Below are 25596 nucleotides of genomic sequence, written 5' to 3' on the forward strand. Positions count from 1 at the left end.
TCTGCCTCTCCTGTGCAAGTAGGCAGAAGCATTACTGCCTCTGACCATTGAGGCAGAACATAGCCATTGTGACTAGTAGCCATTTGTAGACTTATCCTCTAGGATAAGTGGGTAAGTAGGACAATCTGGGTGGCACTGTGGTCTAAACCACTGAGCCTCTTGGGCTTTCCTATCAGAAGGTTGGTGGTTTGAATCCCTGCGACGGGGTGAGCTCCCATTGCTCTGTCCCAGCTCCTGCCAACCTAGCAGTTTGAAAGCACACCAGTGCAAGTAGATAAATAGGTATGGTTGCGGCGGGGAGGTAAATGACCTTTCCATGTACTCTGGCTTCCATCACGGTGTCCCGTTGCTCCAGAAGCAGTTTAGCCATGCTGGCCACATGACCCGGAAAGCTATCTGTGGACAAACGCCGACTCCTTCGGCCTTAAAGCAAGATGAGCATCACAGCTCCATAGTCGCCTTTGAGTGGACTTAACCGTCCAGGGGTCCTTTACCTTTACCTTACCTCTAGGTACAGTACAGGGAGGAGGCCTCTTTCTCTCAATTTCCTACCCTTTACACCACCACCAAAGCATTGAATCAGAAAGTAAAGTGGTGGGAGGCTGGAGAATCAGTGGGTGTCAGAAAGAGGACAGCATAGCCAGGAGGGAATTCTTATCTGGCTCAGAGGAGAATTTGGATGTCACCATCCTCACTTTGCATTTGAGGTGAGCACTACGCACACCAGAGAGCTGTTATTTTCCAAGCCCGGAAATATGAGTCCCAGCCACATCGCCAGTTGGAACAGGCATTCCTATCAATCCCTCGAAAGGCCTTATCTTAGATGGCTAAATATACCGTATTTTTCTCTCTATTACACGCAGATTTTTTCTCCTAAAAAGGAAGGGGAAATGTCTGTGCGTGTTATGGAGCGAATGTGGGGGGGGGGGGTCCCTGGAGCCGATTAGGGGAGCACAGGAACAAAAATCAGCAAAAATCAATCATGCGTTGTGTCCGAGAGGGAAACCTGAAAAGAGGAAGTGGTTGCTTTCCTGCATTCTGCCTCAGGGTCTTACTGCCCACCCTCCTCTGTTTCGTTGCTGTGTTTGCTCAAACGGAACAAAGAGCAGGCAAATCCCCTCCCCTCCAGGCAAGCAGAGGGGAAAGCAGAGGTCTTTCCTTCTAATTCCTCTCCGTGCTCCTCGCAGGCAGCCAGAAAACATGCAGGAGGAGAGAGAAAGCTGGCTTCGGTTTGTGGAAACTTTTGCCTTTCTTTCTTCCCTCCCGTAAAATCCCTCTCCTGCTTTCTTAGCCAGCTGCTTCTCTGCACACCGCTCTCTTGTCCCTTCTGTGTTTTTCCTTCACTCCCCACTTAAAATGTAGTTACAAAGCATGGATCCACATGGATCCTCAGGATCTTTGCATTGGGCCACCCCAAATTCACCATCAGATCACATAGCAGCCTGCCCCCAAAAAATCACACACCCACTGTTGCCTGGGGCTGCAATGGTGCAAAAACGTGGTTAAAAAGCATGGATCCACATGGATCCTCAGGATCTTTGCATTGGGCCACCCCAAATTCACCATCAGATCACATAGCAGCCTGCCCCCCAAAAATCACACACCCACTGTTGCCTGGGGCTGCAATGGTGCAAAAACGTGGTTAAAAAGCATGGATCCACATGGATCCTCAGGATCTTTGCATTGGGCCACCCCAAATTCACCATCAGATCACATAGCAGCCTGCCCCCCAAAAATCACACACCCACTGTTGCCTGGGGCTGCAATGGTGCAAAAATGTGGTTAAAAAGCATGGATCCACATGGATCCTCAGGATCTTTGCATTGAGCTACCCCAAATTCACCATCAGATCACATGTCTGTGGCCACAGCATGAAGCACAAAAATGATACATCCACTGTTTCATTCAGAATTTTTTTCCTTGTTTTCCTCCTCTAAAAACGATGTGCGTGTTATGGTCAGGTGCGTGTTATAGAGCGAAAAATACGGTAAGTGCTAAAGGTTGTACGGGCAGAAGTTAATACCACTGTAACTGTTGAAATCCTGGGATAAGTACAGAAATAAACTGAGCCTGGGTGTATTTCTGTAGGACTCTAAATTTAATTTACAAGATGTTTTAGGAGACTTTCCCTTGGGAGTCTTACATAATGTTTTGTGATTTAAGGATTTAGTGGTGCATAACAGATATATTACTCAAGAAGAGATGAATGTTAATTCATCGCACTTGATGCCTGCTTGGGATGAAGAATTTCAAGTCCAGTATTCTGAATTAAGACTTGATAAGTCGGCTGAGAAATCAACATAGTGTGAAGAGTTATTGACAAAAAGAGCCAAAGAGAAAAGGGCAATTGTCACAACTATATAATATAATCTCTGGTTTACAGATAAAGATGCATTCTTATAAGTTTCTCCAAGACTCGGGAAATGGCTCATGGGACAAGATTTGGGCAGAGATTCATATGTCAATTAGGCTATTTTCTCTTTAAGAGTGACTCAGTGCAGATCAGTGTACTTTGCAAAACATTACCCCCTACGGGGTTAAATAAGATCTTGAGTACATTTTTAGACTTTGAAAATGTCATAACGAGTGGACAGATTTATTTATGATGTGCAGTGAAGTTATCCTTGTTTTCAGCATTATTGACCAGAAGTTACATACTTCATAGGGACACAGGAAAAAGCTTTGTACTGAGCCAGACGATTTATTCATCTAATCAAGTACTGTCTACACTGGCTGGTAGCATCTCTTCAGGGTTTCAGACAAGGGTGATGTCAGGAATTGAATTTATGACATTTTGCATGCAAAGCCATCATTTTTCCACCAGCCATCTCCCCCCGCCCCCAAATAGATCGTGTAGCACTAAAATCCGATGCAAATATTTTTGTTGTTGTTGTTGTTGTTTAGTCATGTCCGACTCTTCGTGACCCCCTGGACCAGAGCAAGCCAGGCACTCCTGTCTTCCACTGCCTCCCGCAAATATTTTCCATTTGAATTATTTGAAAGAAAGCTTTTAAGGGGCTCTTAAAATGTAGTTGTTGCTTTCTTTTGCTTGCAGAAAATGAACCTCCGGTTATTACTGTAAATTGTTTATTGTATAAATGTTCTACCTTGTTTTCTTTCTTTTTTTCAAATGACAGCTAAATTCATTCACAAAACAGATCTATTTTGTTTTATTTAAGCATTTTTATGTTGCCCAATCATCTGTGTCCTCTGGGCAGTTCATGGATTGAAATCACTAAAATACATTAGCAGTACTAAAAAAAACCTAAAAAAAACCCATCAAATATATAAAAGCAACGCCAGTGCAAAAATTAACAAAGAGCAGCATAAACCCATTCGACAGTATCAAATCAGTAAACGGCACTAAAAAAAATCAGCACAGGGAAGACAAAATAGTTCTAAGAACTAAAAGCATGGAATTTAAAAAGCCTGGAGGGGAAGAGAAAAATCAATTTAGAACAGTAAAATCAAATTACAGATAATAACAGCAACAAAGGAATGGTATTTGGCAGCAGGAATAAAGAATCACCCAGTTAAAAACAATACAGCAGTAGTATGAGTATCAAACTGCAACTCATCCCATGACATTGGCCTCCCACTATCCCCCTAGAGAACTTGGCATGTTTGAACCAGGTAGCTTTCCCCATGGCATTCCACAAGATTAGTGCCACAACTTAAAAGACCCTGCTTCTTAAGGGCACCTGCTGGACGTCACTCAGGGAAGGAATCCGAGGCCAAGGCCTCTGATAATGAAGAATATGCTGCGGGAAGAAAAGCCCCAGCAAATACGAATGGTTTGTTAAAGTTCAGGATATCTCTGATGTGGCTAAGCAGACAAATAAAATGCACTGAAGAAATGACTTAGGTATGTCTATAGAGGAAACTAGCTGTCAGATTATCTGCATTTTTTTCTTCATTGGGTTGGAATGGTGTCGATTTTCTTGCTGTCGCTTCTGGCTTTTTATTTTTAATTGAAAAGAAAAGAAACAGAATTCACGGCTGCCAGAGGAAGGAATTCGATGCCCACCTGAGCACTCTGCCCTTCCCCAAAAGTAGCAGAGTCACAATAAAGCATGCAAAATAATAAAAATAGCCAAATAAATACACCCCTGTTTCCCTCCTTCTGAACTGTTAAAAAAGGCACCTGTGTGGTGCTGCTGCATCAATTTACATTTCCTAAAACCCAGGCAGTTGGCTCAGTTTAAAACGCTCTTTGGTTGGTTGATAGATCTAGTTATTTTTCTATTCCACCCTATTTTATGAATAACACATTACATTGGGTGACCAGGGCAATTTTGCTAGTAATGAGATTTTGAATCCTATATATTTATTTTTTGCTTGGCTTTTTAGAATAAGGGGCGTTTTTAATTTAAAAAATAATAATAAAGTAATTTGAGCTGGACATATATTAAAAACATGATAAATGGGATGCCTTGTGCACTCTGCAATTTTCCGGCCTGGGTTACACTTCCTTTGCCTATTCCAATTCTCTTCCCGGTATCTTCAGCTGTCTTCTGCCTTGTTGTTTGATGCCGTCTACGCTGTCGTGAGCGCCGTTCAGGAGCTGAACCGGAGCCAGGAGATCGGCGTCAAGCCCCTGTCCTGTGGATCTGCCCAAATCTGGCAGCATGGCACCAGCCTGATGAACTATCTGAGAATGGTGAGGAAGGATTGAACATAAATGGTTTGGATGGAAGAGGGAGAGAAGTGTTGCCAGGGGGGTTTAACGCTGAGCAAGACGGTGGTGGGGGTGGGGATATTGATTTAAAAATATTTGTTGGTTTGGGGTTGGTTTGGTTTTTTTAAAAAAAAAATTAAGTATTTTTACAAAGGCACCTCAAGGCAATGTACAACAAATAACACATGCACGAAAACCGGCATAAAACAAAACAGAAAGCTCTGAAACTTATTCACATGTTTGAAAGCAGAGTTACAATACAATACAAATACCTGTATTGGCATTTCAAGTTAAGACATTTTAAGTCAGTGAATTGTTGTTGTTGTTTAGTCGTGTCCGACTCTTCGTGACCCCATGGACCAGAGCACGCCAGGCACTCCTGTCTTCCACTGCCTCACACAGTTTGGTCAAACTCATGCTGGTAGCTTCAAGAACACGGTCCAACCATCTCGTCCTCTGTCATCCCCTTCTTCTTGTGCCCTCAATCTTTCCCAACATCAGGCTCTTTCCCATGGAGTCTTCTCTTCTCATGAAGTGGCCAAAGTATTGGAGCCTCAGCTTCACAATCTGTCCTTCCAGTGAGCACTCAGGGCTGATTTCCTTCAGAATGGATAGGTTTGATCTTCTTGCAGTCCATGGGACTCTCAAGAGTGTCCTCCAGCACCATAATTCAAAAGCATCAATTCTTCGGCAATCAGCCTTCTTTATGGTCCAGCTCTCACTTCCAAACATGTGAAACTTATTCACATGTTTGAAAGCAGAGTTACAATACAATACAAATACCTGTATTGGCATTTCAAGTTAAGACATTTCAAGTCAGTGAAATAGATAGATTTAAAAGGGACAGGAGTGAAGCTGTTGAGGGTCACAAGGCATTCAATTGTTCTGCTTCACCCTGTCTATTCCCCTAGAGGGATGAGTCATTAAGAACCCTTTCAGATAGGATAGAGATTAAAAAGGAAGCCATTGAGGCAGTAATGTCCTTGTCCCTGTCCACTAGGAGGAACCTCATTTGGCTTTCTCTCAGAGCCATGAGTCGCAGGTCCGGCATTTTGCTCAGCATCTGTTTGCGGAGTCTGCTGGGCAAAGGGCAGTCCAAGAGAATATGGTCCAGTGAATCTGGTACTCCCTGATTGCAGGCACACAGGCAGGCTTGATAAGGAATTTGCTAGTATCTACCTGTGGTCACGGGACGCGGGTGGCGCTGTGGGTTAAACCACAGAGCCTAGGACTTGCCCATCAGAAGGTTGGCGGTTCGAATCCCTGTACAGGGTGAGCTCCCATTGCTCGGTCCCTGCTCCTGCCAACCTAGCAGTTTGAAAGCACGTCAAAAGTGCAAGTAGATAAATAGGTCCCACTCCGGCGGGAAGGTAAACTGCATTTTCATGTGCTGCTCTGGTTCGCCAGAAGTGGCTTAGTCATGCTGGCCACATGACCCGGAAGCTGTACGCTGACTCCCTCAGCCAATAAAGCAAGATGAGTGCCGCAACTCCAGTCGGTCACGACTGGACCTAATGGTCAGGGGTCCCTTTAGCTTTAGCTTTACCTGTGGTCACTGCTGATGGGGAAGGCATTTAGTCTTGCGAGCATAAAAGCTCTTTGTTGGGAAGGAAGTAGTAGGTCTTTTAGGTAATTGGCACAACATCTGTCTGAAGTAGTTATGCCTAGGGCCTCCGGAGAACAGGGTCTCAGAGTGTGAGGAGACTAACACTGTTTTTCGTGTTCATAAAGCTACTGCTTGATTGTTTGGAGTACGTAGCTTTCATCACATACTTCGAGTCTCTCCAGAGCAATACCCAAACTACGTATTTTGTTGTCCTGAATTGCTCTAACATCCCTCCCACTGAAGGAGGCCATAGATTAAAAGCCAAAGAGCTGGAGGAAAAGAAATGTTTTATCCTGGTGCCTAAAGATAAGCAATGATGGTGCCAAGTGTGCCTCCCTGGGGAGAGCATTCCACAAGTAGGGAGCCACCACTTAAAAGGCTCCTTTCTGAAGTCCCAAAGGGAGCAGGAAAGCCTGGATATGTTCAGCTTGATAGAGTACCAGTTACATAGGCCTTATTCTATGATGATTACCTTTTATTAAATCAATATCTGTTGGTGAAAGCAGGTCCTGTGCCAGCTTTCCTGGGTCTCGGATGAGTTTTATTTTATTATTTGTTTGTGTGTTGCATTTTCATGCCACCCTTTACTCCAAAGAGTTCAAGGTTGCATCTGTGGTTCTCCTCCTCCTCCTCCTCCTCATTTAATCCCCACAACAGCCCTGTGAGGTAGGCTAGTCTGAGAGACAGTAACTGGCCGAAGGTCACACCCTGTGAGCTTCATGGTTGAGTAGGGATTTGAACCCTGGTCTCCTGGGTCCCAGTCTGACACTCTAACCACTACACCACACTGGCAGTAATGGTTTCATCTGTCTACATACCTAAGGCCCGTCTGTGATAACAGACAAGTCACTTGCCCTGTGCCATCCCAAGTTCACCCTGGAGTTTTGCATTCTACTGTGGGGAAACCGGCCCTGAATGTGGAAGCTGCAGAAATGCCACCTGATTTTCCAAGGTGGGAAAACTGAAAAGGGTTATTGTCAGTGTCATAGTGCATGGGCAGCAATTAGCAGCATGTGGTTTGCTGTGTTTACCATCCCTTAACATGACAGTACTTTGTGTATTTTTGTTAATAATGCACCGTAAGCGTTTCTTTCCCCTAAATCCCAAGCAACACGGTGGAATGTGACACAATTAAGTTCCCCGCCTTCAGCAGCACAACTTCCAGCTCTAATCACAGGAGGAAGGGTGCGGTGAGAAAAGAGAATTTAGCAGTTCAGATGGAGTTAAAGACCTCTTGGGATCAGATACTTGTCCTCGCCAAAAGCTCCCAGCCTTTCTCCCTGACACAATGGCTTTTCCTGTGCAGGAATGTGAGAGAGCATTCTGCCCCAATCTTGCCTTATGGATGGCTGCAGTTCCGAGATGTTAGATGAAGCATATTTGTTATCCTTCCGGCTTTAAATGAGAGGGTGGGTGTTCCAGAGCAGTGTGCTTGGGGATAAAAAGAAATTGTCCATATTTGGCGCTGCAACTCACCCTCTCTTGGACAGGTAGAATTGGAAGGTCTCACCGGCCACATAGAATTCAACAGCAAAGGTCAACGATCAAACTATGCCCTGAAGATCCTTCAGTATACCAGGAATGGCTTCAGACAGGTAAGGAAATGTCTACTCCAATTAGCACTTTGGTTCAAGTTGGTTTGTCCTTCAAAGTCCTGGTGTTGCTTCTGTCATGACGCCCGTGAATATGGGATTATTCTCTGCTCTTTTGTTTTAGGTTAGTCGCACCTGTCCCTTAAAGAAAGCTAAATATGTACAGACGTGGTTGTGAACCCATTGCTGGCAGGGTTTTCTAAGGATGGGAGGGGATATGAGGGCCTTTTCTGTAGCATCATTCAACTTTGGAATGTCCTCCCAGGAACCATCCACCTGGCTTTTTGCAGAGCTGTTTAAGACTCACTTACTCCAACAAGAATTATTTGCACCTGAGCAGATGATAATTTGCCCCAATGCTCTTGATAGGGTTGTTTGTGCTGTTTTACAATGTTGCCTTTTATTATTACTTCACTGCAACTTATGGACCAATTTGGAACAATGAGAAAACTGGGAGATTAAGGCCACAGTCCTATACTAATATATGCAGGAGCAAATCCCATTGATTCTAATGAGGTTTATTTCCAAGATAACTTGTTTAGGATTGCAATGTAAAATGCATTTGCAATAAACAGATAAACAAAGGACTTGATATGTTTGTGGAAGTAGTTAGGTTTTGTGCGAGGTAAAAAAAAAACATGGGGGGGAAGGGTGTCTTGGTGGGGAGTGGAGACTAGGTGGATATATGCACAACCAAATTAAAAAGTAAAAAGACTATTAAAAGTGGCTATGGAATGAGTTCATCACTTTTGAATTATGTACTTCTCAGCACACTATGGCCACTATGACTGCATTCATATGGCAGTTTATTCCACTTTCATGATGTTTCCCTAGCTGTTAAGTTATGCATTATATCTGAGCTTTCACATGACATAAAAGCAACTTCTGGGATTGTAGTGGAATATAATGAAAGCTTAGTGCTCATTTCCATGTTATATGCTTCCAGGAAAAAAACAAAAACATGTTTGCAATTAGCAGTGTGATGAGCACTAAACTCGTGCTATATTCCACTATAGTGGCTTTAACATCATGTGCCATCTCAAATATAATGTGGAAATTAACAGGGGAACGCCATGAAAATGATAGAAATAGCCCTGCGAAAGCAGACGTATATTGTCTAGAGGAACAATAGACTTTACTGCTTATCTGAACATGAGACGAGACTTTATAAAGATCAGATCACATGAATCCTCAGCAAGATCCTATCTTAGAGCGGTGATAGATTTTGCCCCTCTGAAAGCACAGAGCAGTTTTTGGAATTGTAGCAGTTCCAGTGCTTAATCTTTAGGAGCACAGCAGTGCTGTCCAGATGGGCACATAGGAACATTCCTAGAGCAGGGGCGTCTCCTTCGTCAGCGGGGTTAAGTTTGACCATTTTTAGGAAACTCAGAGTCAGAAAGCAAAGGCAAGATTTTCTCAGTTCGTCTGTCTGTCTGTCTCTTGTCTTTTGCTTGGAGTAAAACCTGATAGCCTAGGAAAGGCTCCCAGTGGTGGTAAAGCGCTGTGTGTGTGTGTGTGTGTGTGTGTGGAATTAGCAGCATATGACTGCCTGCAGTGCTGATCCATCTTTGTTTCCTTTTCTTCAAGAAGCTCTTTATCCTTCCAGCTTAACAAGCGCTGCTTTTCAGAGAGTGGCTTTTGGGAGGGAATTACAGAATTTGCTCCATTGCGCAAAGTTGTCGGCAGCTTCCGTGATCTTTTAAGCAGAATGTAGGCAAAGTGGCTTGTTCTAGGGAAAACTCTTTTTACTCCCTCCCACCCCAACCTAGGATTGTGCAGCTTAAGATTCCCCCTCTAAGAAATCTCCATACCTGTCAGCTTGCCATAAATTGCAACTTATTCATGATCTTCTGTGTTTGCGGGTCCAGGCGCAGTGCAGCCACTGGTGGTGGGGCCAAGGCATGATAAAGTTGCAATAAGCAGAAGACAGTCAGCTGGGATTTAAACAGGCCATGGCAGGGGGCAATAAGTACTGGGGCCATTCCAGGGTGGGCACAACTCTTATAGGCAGAGGAGCACCAACAGCCCATGGTCTTTATCTGGGCTGGAGGAAGATACCACCCAGAAGCCATGGTGGCTGCTCCAATGTGGAAAGAGTGGGCGGCATAATCCATGGGTCATGGGCACAGGCACAGAGGACTTTCTCAGAACTGCTGTGAACTGCCACCTCGATAAGCAGGCTCTTTTGGCATGCATGAAGTGAGGGCCAGGGTGTTAGAATTCCTGCTCCATGATTGCAGTCATGGTATTGTTGTCTGTCACATGACGGTATATATTTTGACTCCATAGAGTGGGAAGTGATGAAGACAGGATGTTTGTGTTCCTGTGTTCCGTGAAGTGGGACTATTGTCCTTTGTTCTTTTTCTCTTTGCTGTCAGATGCTAGAGAGAGAGGGAGCCATGTTGCAGTGCTCCGTGTGTGTTTATATGTAAATAAAGTAGATTAGCCAAAATGCTGAGTTGCTGAGGTCTGTCACGCAAACTACGCAGACTCTGCGGATCCCTAAGTGTGCCGGTGTCGGTTGGCATTGGTTGCTGTGATGTTCAGGCTGAAGAAAGCTTATGAAGCTCCCGAACGTTCGACCAGGAGGGAGGGAACATGCCAGTCGGGCATGTGTCTCTGCCAGGGCCCTACTCAAGTGTAGGACGAGCTCCTGACACAGGGCCTGTGAAACTTCCTAATGGCCTGACACAGGCCAGAAACTTCCTAATGTCAATCACTGGGCAAGGCCCAGAATGAGGAGAAGCTTGTAAACATAGCACCGCCTCTATACCATACTGGTCGGTTTTGGAAAACTGAACCCGCATCCTAGGTGAAGGTTAGGAACAGGATAGAACAGAGTTAACAGATAACATTCCATATCACATCATTAGGAAGAACTTTCTGCTGCTAAAAGCTGTTTGACAGTGGAATGGGCTACCTTGGAAGGTGTTAGAGTCTCCTTCACTTTTCAAACAGAGGTTGGATGACCGCATGTTGGAGATTCTTTAGCTATGATTCCGGCATTGCAGGGGGTTGGACTAGATGACCCTCATGATCCTCTCCAACTCTACAGTTCTATAATTCCTTGAAGCCTTAAGAGTGCTTTCTTTCAGAAATCTCTTTGCAACTTTGTCAGACAACTCAAGAGTCAAAATCTGTTGTTTTCATAGTTCCTTGCTGCCCATTTTGGACAAACCCGATTCACAGCCTCCTCCTGCTGTAGCTGTGAGTTGGCATTCCAAGTGGAAAAAGTTGCCTTTTGCCTTGACAGTCCATTAACTAGCATCCTTTTTAGTAGCCAAGCCACACCAATGCTAAAGGGAGGTTTTCGACAAGGGGGCAGCATGGTTCATAAGAATGCCTTTCAGCCACTTTCTGTTGGCTGCTTTCCCATCTGTTTGGCTTTCCTTCCTTGGCAGCATCTCAGTGCAGCCTATCATTCTCTGTTCAAATGGTAGCCCGGATGCCTTTAGAGCCTATCAAATTATTAATAACAACCTTATAATGCTTTACATATTCAAAGTGCTGAGCAAACACGAGCTCTCTGCCATGCAGTTATGTGTTACTGTGAGTTAAATAATGCAGTTAGCTGATAAATAATAGAGGAGCGAGAATAGTGAGGCAAGAAGGAAGTGAGGAAGAGAATAGTGAGGCAGGGAACAACATTTGTGGTTGAGTTCTTCTAAAATAACACGGAGAAGTCACACAGCACAAACCCAGTGCCTTTGTCTTACTTTATTCTCCTTCTGCCATGTTAGGAACATCCAAGGGAATCTATTTTGCATGCGCCACACCCCCAAACCATGGCAGGTGGCTCTAAAAACACAGAGCCTTCATGGTGATGGTACTCCAGTTGTGGACCTCCTTGCCCAAGAAGGTGTGTATGATATGCTCCCTGCTGACCTTCATGCTGTAGATGGATTTTAAAGAAAGGGTTATTGGAATCTTTATCATTTCTTCCTTAATAGAATAAATGGGTCCAAGGAAGAAATGATAAAGACTCCAACTAATAACCCTTTCTTTAAAACCCATCTACAGCATGAAGGTCTGTAAATCTGTCAAAGACTATTAAGACAGTCTTACTATGGAGCAGAACATAAAATGAACAAATATACATGGCAGCGCTATTCTCAGCACATCATCTTAAATGTGGAGTGGATGGGAGAGCTATCCATGGTGCTGAAAGCCGCTGCCTGGTGTCCTGAAGCTGTCTCTTGACAGCTTTGCTGCATGTGCTATTGGGTTGGGAGGGATTTGGCAAATGTCGCCTAGTTGCTTATTTGCACAAACATATGGGTGGCTGCAGACAAGTCTGCACATAGTGCGCTCCCTCCAGGCCATGACTAGCCAATTGTGTGCATCTGCAGTGTCATGTGTTGGGTTTGGCTTTAAGCGCACATTAAGGACACAGGAAGGGCCCCACTGAACAAAGCTATAAATAATATTAATGATTGATTGATTGATTGATTGAATTTATATTCCACCCTATCTCCTCAAGGAGCCCAGGGCAGCAAACTGATATAAAATTTAAAAACAAAAAGCAATGAAAAACATTCCAGGACAGCTTAAAAAAAAAATCTAAAAACAATTTACAATTGAAAACATTTCAAAGCAGTTGCAGATGAAAACATTCTAAAAGCAATTCCAATTTAGAATATACTACCATCCATGGATCTTCAGCCACCCAACAGGGATGTTTGAAAATTCCTCCTGGAAGTTAATAATGATGGGGACAGCCATTCTGCAGCTGGGGAGCCACCACTGAAAAGGCCTTGTCATGTATCAGTGCCAACCAGGCAACACCACCAGTTTAGTCCAACATCCTTTCCCCCCACAGGATTAAAACAATTCGGGGAGACATAATGGACTAGCAAATGAACCTGTGGCAGAGCTAGAGAATTGGAACCATGTCCAAACCAACACCCTATGATCTGGTTCAGAACACCTCTCCAGAAACCTGCTGGGGGTGTGCGTGTCAAATGGTTTAATGGTTTCCAACCAAGAACCTCCTACTCATTGAAAACCTGCATATCAGGGACAAGGCTCCAACCTACCCTTTTAATTAACTCACTGTTTCTTCTGTATTTGGAGACAACACACACAGAACAGACTAGCACTGAAACGTGCAGTCTGTTAATTATTATTTATTTTATTTTATTGTTAAATTTGTATACCACCCTATACCCACAGCTCTCAGGGCGATTCACAATATAAAATCACTATATAGAAACACAAAATACATATTCAAAACAAAAACAAAAACAACCCAATAACACCCCCAAACACATTTTAAAGGGGGCACTGGATGTCAAAAAGCCATATAATACAAACTAGCAAGTTCAGGTGTAAACAGTACTTTAAATGGTTTTTTTTAAAAAAAGCAAGGAACAGTGAGCTGAAGGGTTTTGCCAAAGCCAGACCGGAGGATGTGGCAACCCACTACAAAAATTATGTCCAATGGAGGCTTCAATTGTGTTGGCGATGCTTCAGTACTGTGCAGAAAAGCACCTGTAAATTCTGTAGGAGTTAAAGAGCCTCTCTTCCCCACCCTTGAGTCAAAACTTCACAGCAATCTTAAATTATGGACCACAGCACTGCTGATTATCCCTCCTTTTTCTCCTTTGGAGTGAGCCCTGGGAGAAATTTCAATGTTGTTATTATTTTAAAGTAGATGTAATTAGGAACTATTTGGCTAAACCCATTCCAGCCTGCCACAAGAGAAACTGTTGTCTGCTTCCCAGGAGCCAAATTATCTGGCTGCTGTGGTTCAAAACACCACTTCTGCCTTCTCCAGAGGTGGTCAGACCCCGTTTTGCCCCCCAACGGGTTATCTCTCTGGCTCTCCCTAAGTTGCCTGGGTTTCCTGCTCATCAGCTTTGATAGAAAATTCAGTGAACCTTGAAGCTGATGCAGATTTCAGCCAGCAAGCCAATTAGCAGCGCTTAAGGCTTTTCATCATCCTCCACTGTGCTGTTGGCCAAAGCAGCCCACACCATTAAGTGATTTAATATTTAATATATTAACATAGTAAGTCCCAACACAATTTTTATTTAATCCAAACTAGTTGAGCATATTTAGGAGTAAATTGTCCAGCCACACGAGATAGGCCCTCTGTTTGCAGCAAGGTGCATCTGGGAATTGAACAGGGCCAAGTTTGTAAGTTCCTTTTCTGAACCCTGGTGCAGGAAATGTACCGTATTTTTCGCCCTATAGGACGCACTTTTCCCCCTCCAAAAATGAAGGGGAAATCTGGGTGCGTCCTATGGGGCGAATGCAGGCTTCAGGAAGACATCCGCAGCCTAGGCAGCCCTGCGGGAGGTCCCGCAGGGATGTCTAGGCTGCGGATAGCAGCCTGCTTCCCGGAGCGTCGGGCGCCCTGAAAGCAGAGTGCCCGGCGCTTCGGGAACACATCCGCAGCCTAGGCAGCCCTGCGGGAGTTCCCCGCAGGGCTCCCCACGCTGCGGATAGCAGCCTGGCACCCTGAAGCAGAGCGCCCCTCGTGTCGGGCAAACATCGGCCAGCCCCACAAGCTCGGGGGACAGCAGGGAGGCGCAGCGCCACCATCCCGCTGTTCCTCGACCTGGTTCGGTTTCCCCGACCTGCTTTTGGGCGGGAAATAAAGGGATTTCCCCCCCCCTTTATTTCCCCCACAAAAAACTAAGTGCGTCCTATGGGACGAAAAATACGGTATATGTAGGTGGATTGAGGCTTGCTGCCATCTTTCTGCAGCCACATAAATATTAGTATTTTTGCACATAACTCTAATCCCTTCTCTTTGGACCAACAATAAGGCACTTGCTTGGTTGCCTTGCTGTCTCTTGTGCCAAAATATCTTCTTTCTCCCCCACCCCCATTAGCAATGACAAAGATATTCAGAAGTGAATGATAATTGCTTTTTTCCCCTTTGGGGAAGGAGATGGAGCCATCATGATAAATGTGTCATGAGCACAAAGCAAATTTACCTTCATTTCAAGCAAAATAGCTGCCCTGTTTTGAGTCACCCCATCCATGCATATTCAAGGCTGCCAGTTCACAGCGCTGCTTCCAGGCTCAGAAGATCGAAGATGGTGCTTTGGTGTCTAGAGGGCATGGAGGACTTAGCATGTCATCTCTCCTTGGTATCAACCCTAGCTGGGAGAAGCGAGTGCATGGAGCCCTTCTTGCTATCAAATCATTACTCAGGATGGTGTGTGGAGGGCTGTGCTGTGAGGAAGCTGGGAGCTTTGATGGGGGAAAAGAGCTGTCATCAGAACCTTACAGGGCTCTACTTACCAAAGGCTATAGATGGCTTATGTGCTTTCTTCCCCAGCTACCTGCCTGACAAAAACTCTGCTCAAAAGGCTAGTTGTCTTGAGACTACAGAAGTGAGAGGAGAGGCATTTTGCTCTGCCAGCAGCCATAGGAACAAAGGCTGTTGGGGTGTCTTTTCAGAACATAATGAGAGTCCTTCTGGGTCAGACTAACCATCTATCTGGTTCCCAATCTTGCTTCCCATGGTAGCTAACCACATGCCACTGGGAAGGCAATGAACAGTGCATGAAGCCAACAGCCCTCTTCTGTTGTGGCTCCCCAGCTGCTGCTATGCAGTGACACACCACCTCTGAATGTGGAGGGTGCATAATAACCACCATTATTAGATAGGCATTGATTGCATCATTCTGTTACTATAATAATCTAGTACGTATTTTGGAAAGTTTTGCTCGCTGTGCATTTGGACACCTCTGAAGATATTGTAACCAAATTTGGCATTGTGGTTCCCAAGAGCATGTTTTCATCTGTGTTTGGATATAATGGGGCACCATTTTGAATCAAGATGGCAGACTGAACCTGTCAAAATTTCGGGAATTTTAACCCCTGATTTCGAAACTGCACTGATTTTTTCGGTTCTTAGAATTCTTGAGCAACATCAGTCACATAGGAGAACATTTGATGGAAAGGGCGTGCACATTTTCCAGATTCATGAAATGAATGAATTGCAATCAGCATCTAAGAAGATAACAGCCCTGCTGGATCAGACCAATCTAGTCCAGGATCCTGTTCTCTGCCTTTCAATTTGGCAGACACGGGCTTCCATGGGACAGTAGGATGCTGTGGGCTCCCCAGACCCCACTGGGGAACATTGCCAGGATTTTGCCTCATAAATCCTGTCTTTCCCCTGCCTGAACCTCCTCGCTGCCCATGGAGGGTGGCAAGGAGCGACCACCATTGACTCCTGATGTAGCTGGAAACTTCCCTCCTTTTCTCTCTTGTCAGGGCCAAGATAGAGATGACAGTTGGAAATCCATGATAGGATCTCCTGCTGTCTTTGCAAAAGTTTAGTGGCAGCTGTAGGTCAGGTCCAAATCCAGCCAGTGCTGCAACATGGAGAAAGGACGGTTTAACCCTTACATGCACAACAACACACACACTTTTCCTGATGAAAATCCTGTGAAACTGCTATTTGCCCTTTAGGGCAAAACATTCAGGTACTCATTTTGCTTTATGGAGTAAGCAGTAGCTTTAAGGGATGGGGAGCAATTACAACTGCATGGGGGGGGGGGGGAATTATTAACGTCCCCTCTCCTTCTCCAGCACTGTGTTCTAAGGCCTCAGCTCCAGCTTGAGAGAAGGGAGCCAGCTGCCACACAACCAGGCCTCTGGCAGGACCCACAGGAACAACCCGTGCCATGGTGGCTCTAACTGCCTGGCAACTCCCTCCAGATTGCCCGGCAGCCAGGCTGGTAGAGATACCAACCAGCAAGTGAGCTTCCCTAGAGCAGGATCCTTGCCCTATGCAGCACCAAACTCTGATCTGCTGTAACCAACAAAATTGTGGCCAGGTTTAACCCACATTTGTCTCATTGTGTTAGTTGCTCCTGAACAACACACCTTTGTCGTCCACGGTGCACGTTCTGATTATGATTACTGTTAAAACCTGTTGGGCCTCATTGCTCCTTTAACAGCTAACTCTCCTTAGGAATACAGAAAATTAGCCAGGCGAGATAAACATTTGTTGGAAAACAGTCGGGAACATCAAGCGGTGTCTCCTGTTTTACAGCGTGTAAGCTTTTTATCCCCTGCAGCTCTCTCTACCTATTGATGGAGCAGCCCCAAACTTTTCAGTGGGGGGGGGGAGAGCTTTTCATGTAGTGACCGTAATATGCAACCTGCTCCATATCCCAACCATCTGAGAGAGCCAATGTGGTGTGTTCTTGTTCTCTGTTGTATCCCACTTCAGGCACAGAGGACTGTGGGAGCCAATTAGTGCCATTACCATGCCATCAAGAGAGTCATCTCCAAGTCTGTGTAAGCACAGTGTGGGGCAGAATAACCTTGACACATTGATGTACTTAGCCTTGGCACCATCACACAGGCAAGGGTCACATCCACTCCTGCGTCAGAGGCAGCGCTGACAGTGGCCAATTAGTTTCCGCATGCCAGCAGGAAAGGAAGAAATTACCGACCTAGAGAGTTGTCAGAATTAAAGTTTATCTGATACTAAATAGCTGCTCTGGGAGCAATGGAGGATGTGCTATGGAGAGCGTCGGCAATCACTATCAAGGAGAAGAGTTGGTGGAGCATAGTGGTTAGGAGCATGGGCTCTGAGCTGGGATGCCCCCTGGGCAAATGTTCACTTAGCTGGGTGGCCAGGCTGCTCATTATTAGCCCCTCATTATATTTAAAAATGCCCAAGAAGTCTTGCAATGAACCACATTAATAACAGCAATTAGAAGAATTGCTTAAAAAGAACAGTCAATAAAACATCTGGATAAAACAGCAGAGAAAGAAGCCCATGAGGCCAAAAACAGGAAACCATCTAAAGACTCACATAGGAACACAGGGCACTGCCTTCTACTGAGTTCAGACCATTGGTCCATCTAGTTCAGTACTGGCAGCACTGTCTGGCAGCAGCTCATCAGGGTTTCAGGCAGGGAAAATTCCCAGCCCTACCTGGAGATGCAAAGTAGATGGTCTACCACTGACCTGCAGCCATTCACCATGTCTGTTCATTAAACACCTAGGCAAGTATTATTATTATTCTTTTTTTAAAAAGGGGGGGTGTTAAGACTTTATCTGAAAATGTTGCTCCCATGTAGCCAATACCAATCTAGTTATACCAGACCACACTTCTATTACATGCTCACTTAAACCAGTTTAAATTCCACTTAAAGTGATTATTGCATTAAACTGAAGTGGGATTTCAAGCAGCTAAAGAGCATTTGTGTCAGGAGATTTGCACCAGCCAATCCAAGCCGGTATTCAGTTGGTGCAGGACAAGTTTCTAGTTTTGAAGAGACGCCAGGACCGCTTGCGGTCTATTCTTTAATTGCTCCAACGGTTGCGTCCCAGGGGCAAGTCCTTTCTCCATCTGCCAGGGAATGCAAGCCCTCGCCATCCCACAAGGGGGTGATGAGGCTTTGATGAGTTAGCATACTTTCAGAGGAGTGCTAAATGACAAGTTATCAAGAGGATGGAGCAGCTCTGCTCTGAAGAAAGCTTGCGGTATTTGGGACTTTTTAGTTTAGAGAAAAAGCGAGCCGGGGTGACATGATAGACGTTTATAAAATTATGTCTTGCATGGAGAAAGTGATAAAAGAAAGTCCTTCTTCACACGGTGCATAGAGTTAAACTGTGGAACTTGCTCCCACAGCAGGCAGGGCTGGCCACTAACTTGGGTGGCTTTAAAAGAGAGTGAGGCCAATTCATGGAGGAGAAGGCTAGGGATGGCTACTAGCCATAATGGCTATCCTCTGCCTCTACATTCAGAGGCAGTAAACCTTCCAAAAGCCAGTTAGTGGAAACCACAGGAGGGGAGGGTGTTCTTGTGCTCAAATCCTGCTTGAGGGTTTCCTACAGACATAGAACCATAGAACTGGAAGGAACCACAAGGGCCATCTGGACTGTCAGGGGACTGTTTTATTTATTGATTGGTTTTACCTTGTGGGCTTATAGCCGAATAAAGTATTATCTATCTGTCAGGGGACTGCCATCGGAACAGGGGAGGGAGGCAGTGGAATACAGAAAGCCTCCAAGGCTTCTGAGGAGCAGCTCCTCGTCCAGTGGTGGGGAAAGCCACACCTCCAGTGGAGCAGAGAGGGAAGGGGCCAGCCAAGCAAGGAGAGGGCTTGAAAATGCTGCTGAGAGCCCAAGTGCCTCCTCTTGCCCAGCTGGTCAGGAGGCACACACACCACTTCTGCCACCCACCTTGCACAGAGGGGTGAAATGCAAAGAGGGTAGGCGGAGGTTTGGGGTGCCTAAGTTCTTATGTTGGGGGAGAAGCCGGAAGGGGCCACTCCCGGATTTTGCAAGTGACTAAGACGGACATGAACTTTGTGGTTATGCAATGTAAATAGTTTGCACCAAATAAAACCTGTACAAGACAGGTTGGAGTCCTGGTTGGTTACTCATGAGCAACCACTATCCGCATCTGACATAGACCAACCACCTGCACTGCAGGAATCTTCTAGCCAACGTGGGGCTCAAACCCACGACCCTGATATTAAGGTCTCGTGTTCTACCAACATCTGGTAGGCCACTGTGTGACTGGACTAGATGGGTCATTGGCCTGATTCAGCAGGATCTTAGGTTCTTAGGCGATGACACTGGAAGTGAGCCAAGGGCTCAGCTTTTCCCACATCATAAATACTGATAATAAGAGGACATGATAATACCCCCCCCAAATAATAATAATAATAATGGTGTCTCTGTTTTGACCTGGTTTGGGAACTGTCAGGTGCTGGTAGCCAAAGGACAAAAAAATGCTGCTTCAGATCTTGAGGTTGGAGACCTTAGCAAGCTTACACACACACACACACACACACACACACACACACACACACAATTGGCAGTCTTTGTTAGATGACGGGTTAACAGCATTTCTCTGGGTGGGTGGGAGAATAAGGATCCAGAGTCCCCTCCATCAACTCTTACAAAAAACCTGTGCAGTGGTTTGGAAACTCCAAACTTACCCAACATCTGAGCATTAAAGGCATGGATTTTTGAGCACCACTAAAACATGGACGGGACATAAACAACTCATTTTACCAGTATCTGTGTGTATTGTGTCAGAAGCATAAATGCATCAAGATAATTGGAGGTCAGTTTCCAAGACACAAGAAGTGTCAAAAAAAAAAAAGACCTGTGGGCAATGGAAGTTCTAACCTCCACTTCACATGCTTCCAGTTTCTTGGAAGATCTTAGATATGAGATATACAGGGGCAAAGATTTAATAAAGTTATCATACCTCACAACCAAAACTTGCAGAAGAGCTGAGCTGCATTTTGCTTTGCTCTAGCAAATTCAGCCCTTCAGCAGTTTACCTGGATTGACTAAAATACTTACTTAGGGACCTGCCAAAAAGTTGGGTCTGCAGGAAGACAGGATTAGCATTCACAGTATGGGAAAAGTCCATCTTAAAAGTGACTCCCATCCAGACTGGAAAAGCTGGGAGCTCAGGACCCCAAATATCTCCTTGATCTTGTGATATTTCTGCTGCACAAAGGGGAGAGCTAGACTTCCAGTGTGTCAGGGAGGATTTATGGCCCCATTCCATTGCCGCTAGAGAGTGTAAATTAGTTTTAATAAGAATAGCATGGAAGCTTAGATGGGGCGGATTATACTCCTTGTTGGATAGTTGGGTTGATTAGCTTGAACGGTGTCATTTGGAAAGGGTTAATTAATCTTGAGGCAGCAACAATAGAGGATGAGAGATCAGGGTCATTAGTGGCTAAGAGCACCATAGAGAATGTGCTTTTGCTTCAAAGCATTTCGCTAGGGTGCAACAGAGCAGTGGAGGGGATAAATATATATTTGTTTTCATGTTGAGATAATCTGCTACAGTGGCTCTCAATGGAGGAACTAATAGTGTCAATCTCTAGTCTGTGGGGACTTTCGCCCTGAAGTCACCTGCCTCCCAGACACTATGCAGCATCCTGCTCATAAAGGGTTTTTAAGCATCACTTCCTCCTACTGTGGACCCCTTGGAATCAGGCCCATGACAAGACTAGCTCACCCCCTCCCCAGATCCTCATTGGGTTTGCCAAAGCCAAAGGGCACTTCATTTCTCCCTCTCCCTCTCTCCCTCTCTCTCCCTCTCTCTTTTTCTCTTTCTCTTTCTCTTTCTCTCTCTGACATGATTTTGGTGTGGCCCAGTTGTTATCAGTCAGTGCAGCCACATGGCAGCAATTCCCACTGTCAATGTCAATGACTCTGCTGTTCTTTCCTACAGATCGGTCACTGGCATGTTACCAAAGGCCTTACCATGGATAACCAGATCTTCTCTTCCAATGTGTCAGAGAGCCTCTTCAACACCACGCTCATTGTCACCACCATCCTGGTAAGCGTGGAGGGTCTTGGTGACCTCCTTTTCTGCTCTGGCATCTTAGGGGCAACCTCCAGATACAAACCTTCCATTCCACATGCCCATCCATTCCATGAAAAGAGTCGCACGCTGAGTCCCTGAAGAAACAGATGGTCAAACCACCAACTGCAGCACCAGAAATCATTTATGACATCTCAATTAAACTCAGATTGGTACACATCACATTGAAACTATATTTGAGGAGTTCAGAAGTGGCTGGGGAGAGGGTTAGAATGAGAGCATGCATCACAATTTTAAATTCCTCTCTCCACATGCCAGTTTGCTTATAGACCTAGTTTGGCTATAGAGAGGGTAGGTCACCTCTTCTGCCTATTTAAAACTTCTTGTGGTGGTTAAGATGGGTACAGTTTGAGTCACCTAGGCTTATATTTGCAGGTGCTCATTTTCATAACTCCTTGCATTGCTCATCTTCCACCATGGCCAAATGCTTTTTGGTTTTCTTAAGCTATTCTTCATCTCCTGGAGTACTTGAAGTCTCCATCTGTGGTCTATATTTTGTCCATATTCTTCTCAACCCCAGAGTCAGAGAGACTTTGTGCTCTAACTGAATATTTTCCAGTTGAAAGACTCCAGGGATGGCTATGCCAACTTGATTCCCTCCAGATGTTTTGGGCTTTAGCTCCCATCAGTTCCAACCAGGATGGTCAATGGACAGGGATAATGGGAGTTCTCATCTAAAACATCTGGAGGGCACCTGGTTGAAGAAGGCTACCGTCTTCCCAGTAGACTGTACTCAGGAAACTGGCAGCCCACAGGCCACATCTGGCTTCCACCCTATACTTGCCAAGGTAATCAACTGGTGGATGGAGTGGGACAAAGCTTCCCTTACTAATCCATTTTCTGATATGGATGCCACTTAAACAGAATGAAATAGTTTTCAGTCCACCAATCATGAGGGACTGGAGGGGGGTGCGGAATCTCCCAGTTTGAATCTAGTTTGCCATTGCTGCATCCCAGATGAGCTTGAAAGGAAGAGGAGAGAGTCTGGAGAATCTTTTCCCAGAGACTGTTTCCTTCCTGGTGATTCCCAGGGGAGTCCATCACATCACCTGCCCCTGCTTTCCGATTTGTGCTAAATCTAGTGCTGTTGCGACTCCATGACTAAGATGGGAATGACAGCTGCCCAGTTTCGATGCAGGAAAACCCTTACTTAATGCTCAAGGGAAACCACCAAGAGCTGGAAGGGAACGACCAATATGAAGGCTTCTGCATGGACATGCTGGCAGAACTGGCCGCGATCCTGCACTTCAACTACAAGATCCAGCTGGTTGGTGATGGAGTGTACGGCGTCCCCGAGGCTAATGGAAGCTGGACTGGCATGGTGGGGGAGTTGATTGCTCGGGTGAGTTGGTTAACGCTAATGAATGAGAGCTTATTTGCATGTGTAGCAGAATTGCATGGAATGACCTTCAGGGCTGCAAATGCAGAGATTGTTCATGTTGAAAGCTTTTCCCCAAAAGAAATCTTCCTTGCAGATCGAAAAGTGTCAGGAACAAGGACTCTAGATGAGCCTCTCTTGCCAGGCATTCTAGTTACCTTTGTGTACTGAGATATTTTTGGTGGGAAATCAGTCAGATGTGAAATCTCCCATCTGCAACATAAAAACGGGTACTTGCATTTATGCTTGCTGTTTATTACTAATTTTATGGTATCCTTTATATGTTTTATTGGTGTGTTTTGTTTTGTTTTGTTTGGTGCTTTGGGCATTTTCCCTGACAGGAAGGCAGGACAGATGTGTATCATAATAACAACAAAAATAATTATCATAATACATGGCATGAGGCTACTGACATTATTTCAGTTCTGAGAGAGTAACTCAACTGGCAGTGATGGCCACCAACTTGGATAGCTTTAGAAGAGGATTGGACAAATTCATGGAGGACAAGGCTATGAATAGCTACTATGCTCTATATCCATTGACAGAAGCATCATGCTTCTGAATACGAGTTGCTGGGAATCTCAGAATGGCATCCTTCATAAACTTCAACTCTCAGAATTCCTGGGGGGAAGCTGTTCCTGTTAAATGATATCAGAGTGCTTTAAATATACATGGTGTGAAGGTGGCCTTAATGTGTACATCACACTCCAGCTCTTAGATGTGAGAGGCCAAAACTTGGCTGAACAAAATGAATTATACACATTCTGTGAAGTCTCTGCACAAAATAGGTCCAGCCGAGCTGAGTGAGAAAGAGTAGGTTGAAAAGCATTCGAAACCAAGTTGGTTTCCTCCCTAATGTACAGAAGTACTTGTTATTCTAGTACTGCCTCCTGCCTTTCTTTATTAAACATCAGAAAGTCTAAGTCAATTGAGGTAACATGCTCACACCACCCTTTGTATCCTCTGTCCGTACAAGCAAGAGACATGATCAAAGTTCAAGAATGCATGCCAACCAGGCAAACACACTCAGAGCTAGGGACATAATCTGGGAGTGTTCCAGGGGCCAGAAAAGAGAGCCCTGGAGGGTCGCATTCAGCTCTTGGGCCTGAGATTCTCAGCTCCTGAGATAGACTTTTGGTCTGATCCAACCAGGCTCTTTTTATCTTCTGATGGTACTGAGTTGGTGTAACATCTTAAAGGGAACCTCACCCAGTAGAAGCCCTTTCTCATGAAAAGCTATAAAGAAACCAGCTGGCCCGCCAGCTTTCTATTGCTGCCAAGCGACGCTGGAGTGTTTGCTGATGCCTTGGGCTGTCAGTGTAGATTTTTATATAGATAAACAGGTTTGCAGCTATTCTTCAAGGAAGCGAGAGGGAACAGTCATAAAGGAAAGTGTGATGTCTTCAAACAAAAGGGGGGAAGGAAGAAATGGCAATGCTCTGAACAAGTGGTAGTCATGGATTTTTTGTAGCGATAAGTGCTTTCACCTTGCCTTTTCCTGGAAACAAATTATTTAGCCATTGTTTGTTATTGTGAGCATCAGGAGAAGGCGTGTGATAAGGTGAAGCATGAGCTGAAAAAAATGAGGAGTGGATAAAAGTCAAACGATCCATTGTGATTGTTTTGGATACGTTCCTGCAATCCTCAAAATCACTCCAAGAATTGGATTTGTGTTTGTCAGTTATGGGGATCTGGTGTTCAATGGGCAAGAACACAAGAACTGCTAAAGATGATCAAGGGACCATTTAGTGCTTAAATGGCACCTGACCATTGACACCTGGCCAAATGACACCTCAGAGGTTCTAACAGTTGCAGGGGGACAAACAGTGTTGGAGGGGCTGTGATGAGCTTTGATCTGTGTTGGCACCGAGACAAGATATTTAAATACAGGGAGTTAATTTTCCAGGAAGTGAAAAAAGGTTACTAAGCTGGATCTGACATTGTTTCCAGCACTGCCACTGTTAAATATTTGGGAAGGGGGAGATAAGGGGGGTGTTGTTGGATTCCTGTTGACTGCTGCCAGGATGGAAATTGCAAAATGCTGAAAAATAGCTTGTACATTCCAGTGCCCGATTCAAAGTAAGTCAAACAATAGAAGCAATCCTGTTTGACTTTAGTTCTCAGATTCATGCATTAGAGAGAAGATCTGCAAATAGTTCAGTCAAAGGACTGAGGAAGAAATTATCCACAAAAAGAAAACATTAGAAAGTAGGATTGTAGGTTCATTTCAATGCAGTGTATATTGTTATGTAATTGGTTTTTTCCCCTGTTGCAAAGTTTCTGAATTCAAAAATGTGGCCCTCTCTGGAACAGTCCTCAATCTTGGTTCCATTATACTACATGCACACTGTTCAACTGGCAATGAAATGCACTCATGTCCCAATTCAGTGTACTATCATTGCTCTTAAGAATTGGACATGATGGCTGGGGCATATAACCATGGCTGAGAGACTGGCATTCAGGCAACGGCACTAGACTCCAATGCTGTATGGATGGAACATATCCATTGTAAATATAGACAACTGTATCTCTCCATGCTGAATATGTCAGGGGCATTCCTCAGATACCTCACACCTGGGAACCAGAATACCATGCCCAAGAGTTTAGTGTTTTGGGGATTCCTAAATTCAAATCTCTGATATGGACATTTTTTTATTTATTCCCCCCCAGAACTTGTGGGGTATAGTCTTCCACTTGTGGCTTTGTTGGTCCACCTTGTGTTTAATTGTTGACTTTGTTATTCTTGGGGGGTGGGGAGGATTTAAAAGGTCAGCCAAGCAGTCAGTCAGAAGCCTCTCAAAGCTCACATGCAGACCTGGTGGTAGCAATTTTCTTAACTGTGTCTCTGCATCTCATATTCACAGGTATAATGACTCTGTATAAGGAAGTTCCATTTACTTATCCTGGTTAATAGCCAATGCTTATCTTCCAAGAATGCATTTACTTAGGACATTTTTATACCACTGAATTATTTGCATTCCTAATGTCTCTCACACCCCT

The 25596-nt window shown here is 44.8% G+C and overlaps 1 protein-coding gene across 2 annotated transcripts in view; it reads left to right on the forward strand.

Annotated features, from left to right (window-relative positions):
* GRIK4 (glutamate ionotropic receptor kainate type subunit 4) overlaps positions 1–25596 on the forward strand; it is a 475610-nt gene that overhangs the window by 374526 nt on the left and 75488 nt on the right. The window contains exons 9-12 of one of the 2 annotated variants that reach the window (XM_028708037.2): positions 4508–4660; positions 7775–7879; positions 21066–21173; positions 22357–22560. In XM_028708037.2, the coding sequence (XP_028563870.2) occupies positions 4508–4660; positions 7775–7879; positions 21066–21173; positions 22357–22560 (570 nt within the window). Of the gene's footprint in view, positions 1–4507; positions 4661–7774; positions 7880–21065; positions 21174–22356; positions 22561–25596 lie in introns of those variants that run through there. The other variant, XR_013390818.1, reaches the window with a different exon arrangement.

This window comes from Podarcis muralis, chromosome 15 (assembly GCF_964188315.1).
Source record: "Podarcis muralis chromosome 15, rPodMur119.hap1.1, whole genome shotgun sequence".
In the NCBI taxonomy this organism is placed as follows: domain Eukaryota; kingdom Metazoa; phylum Chordata; class Lepidosauria; order Squamata; family Lacertidae; genus Podarcis; species Podarcis muralis.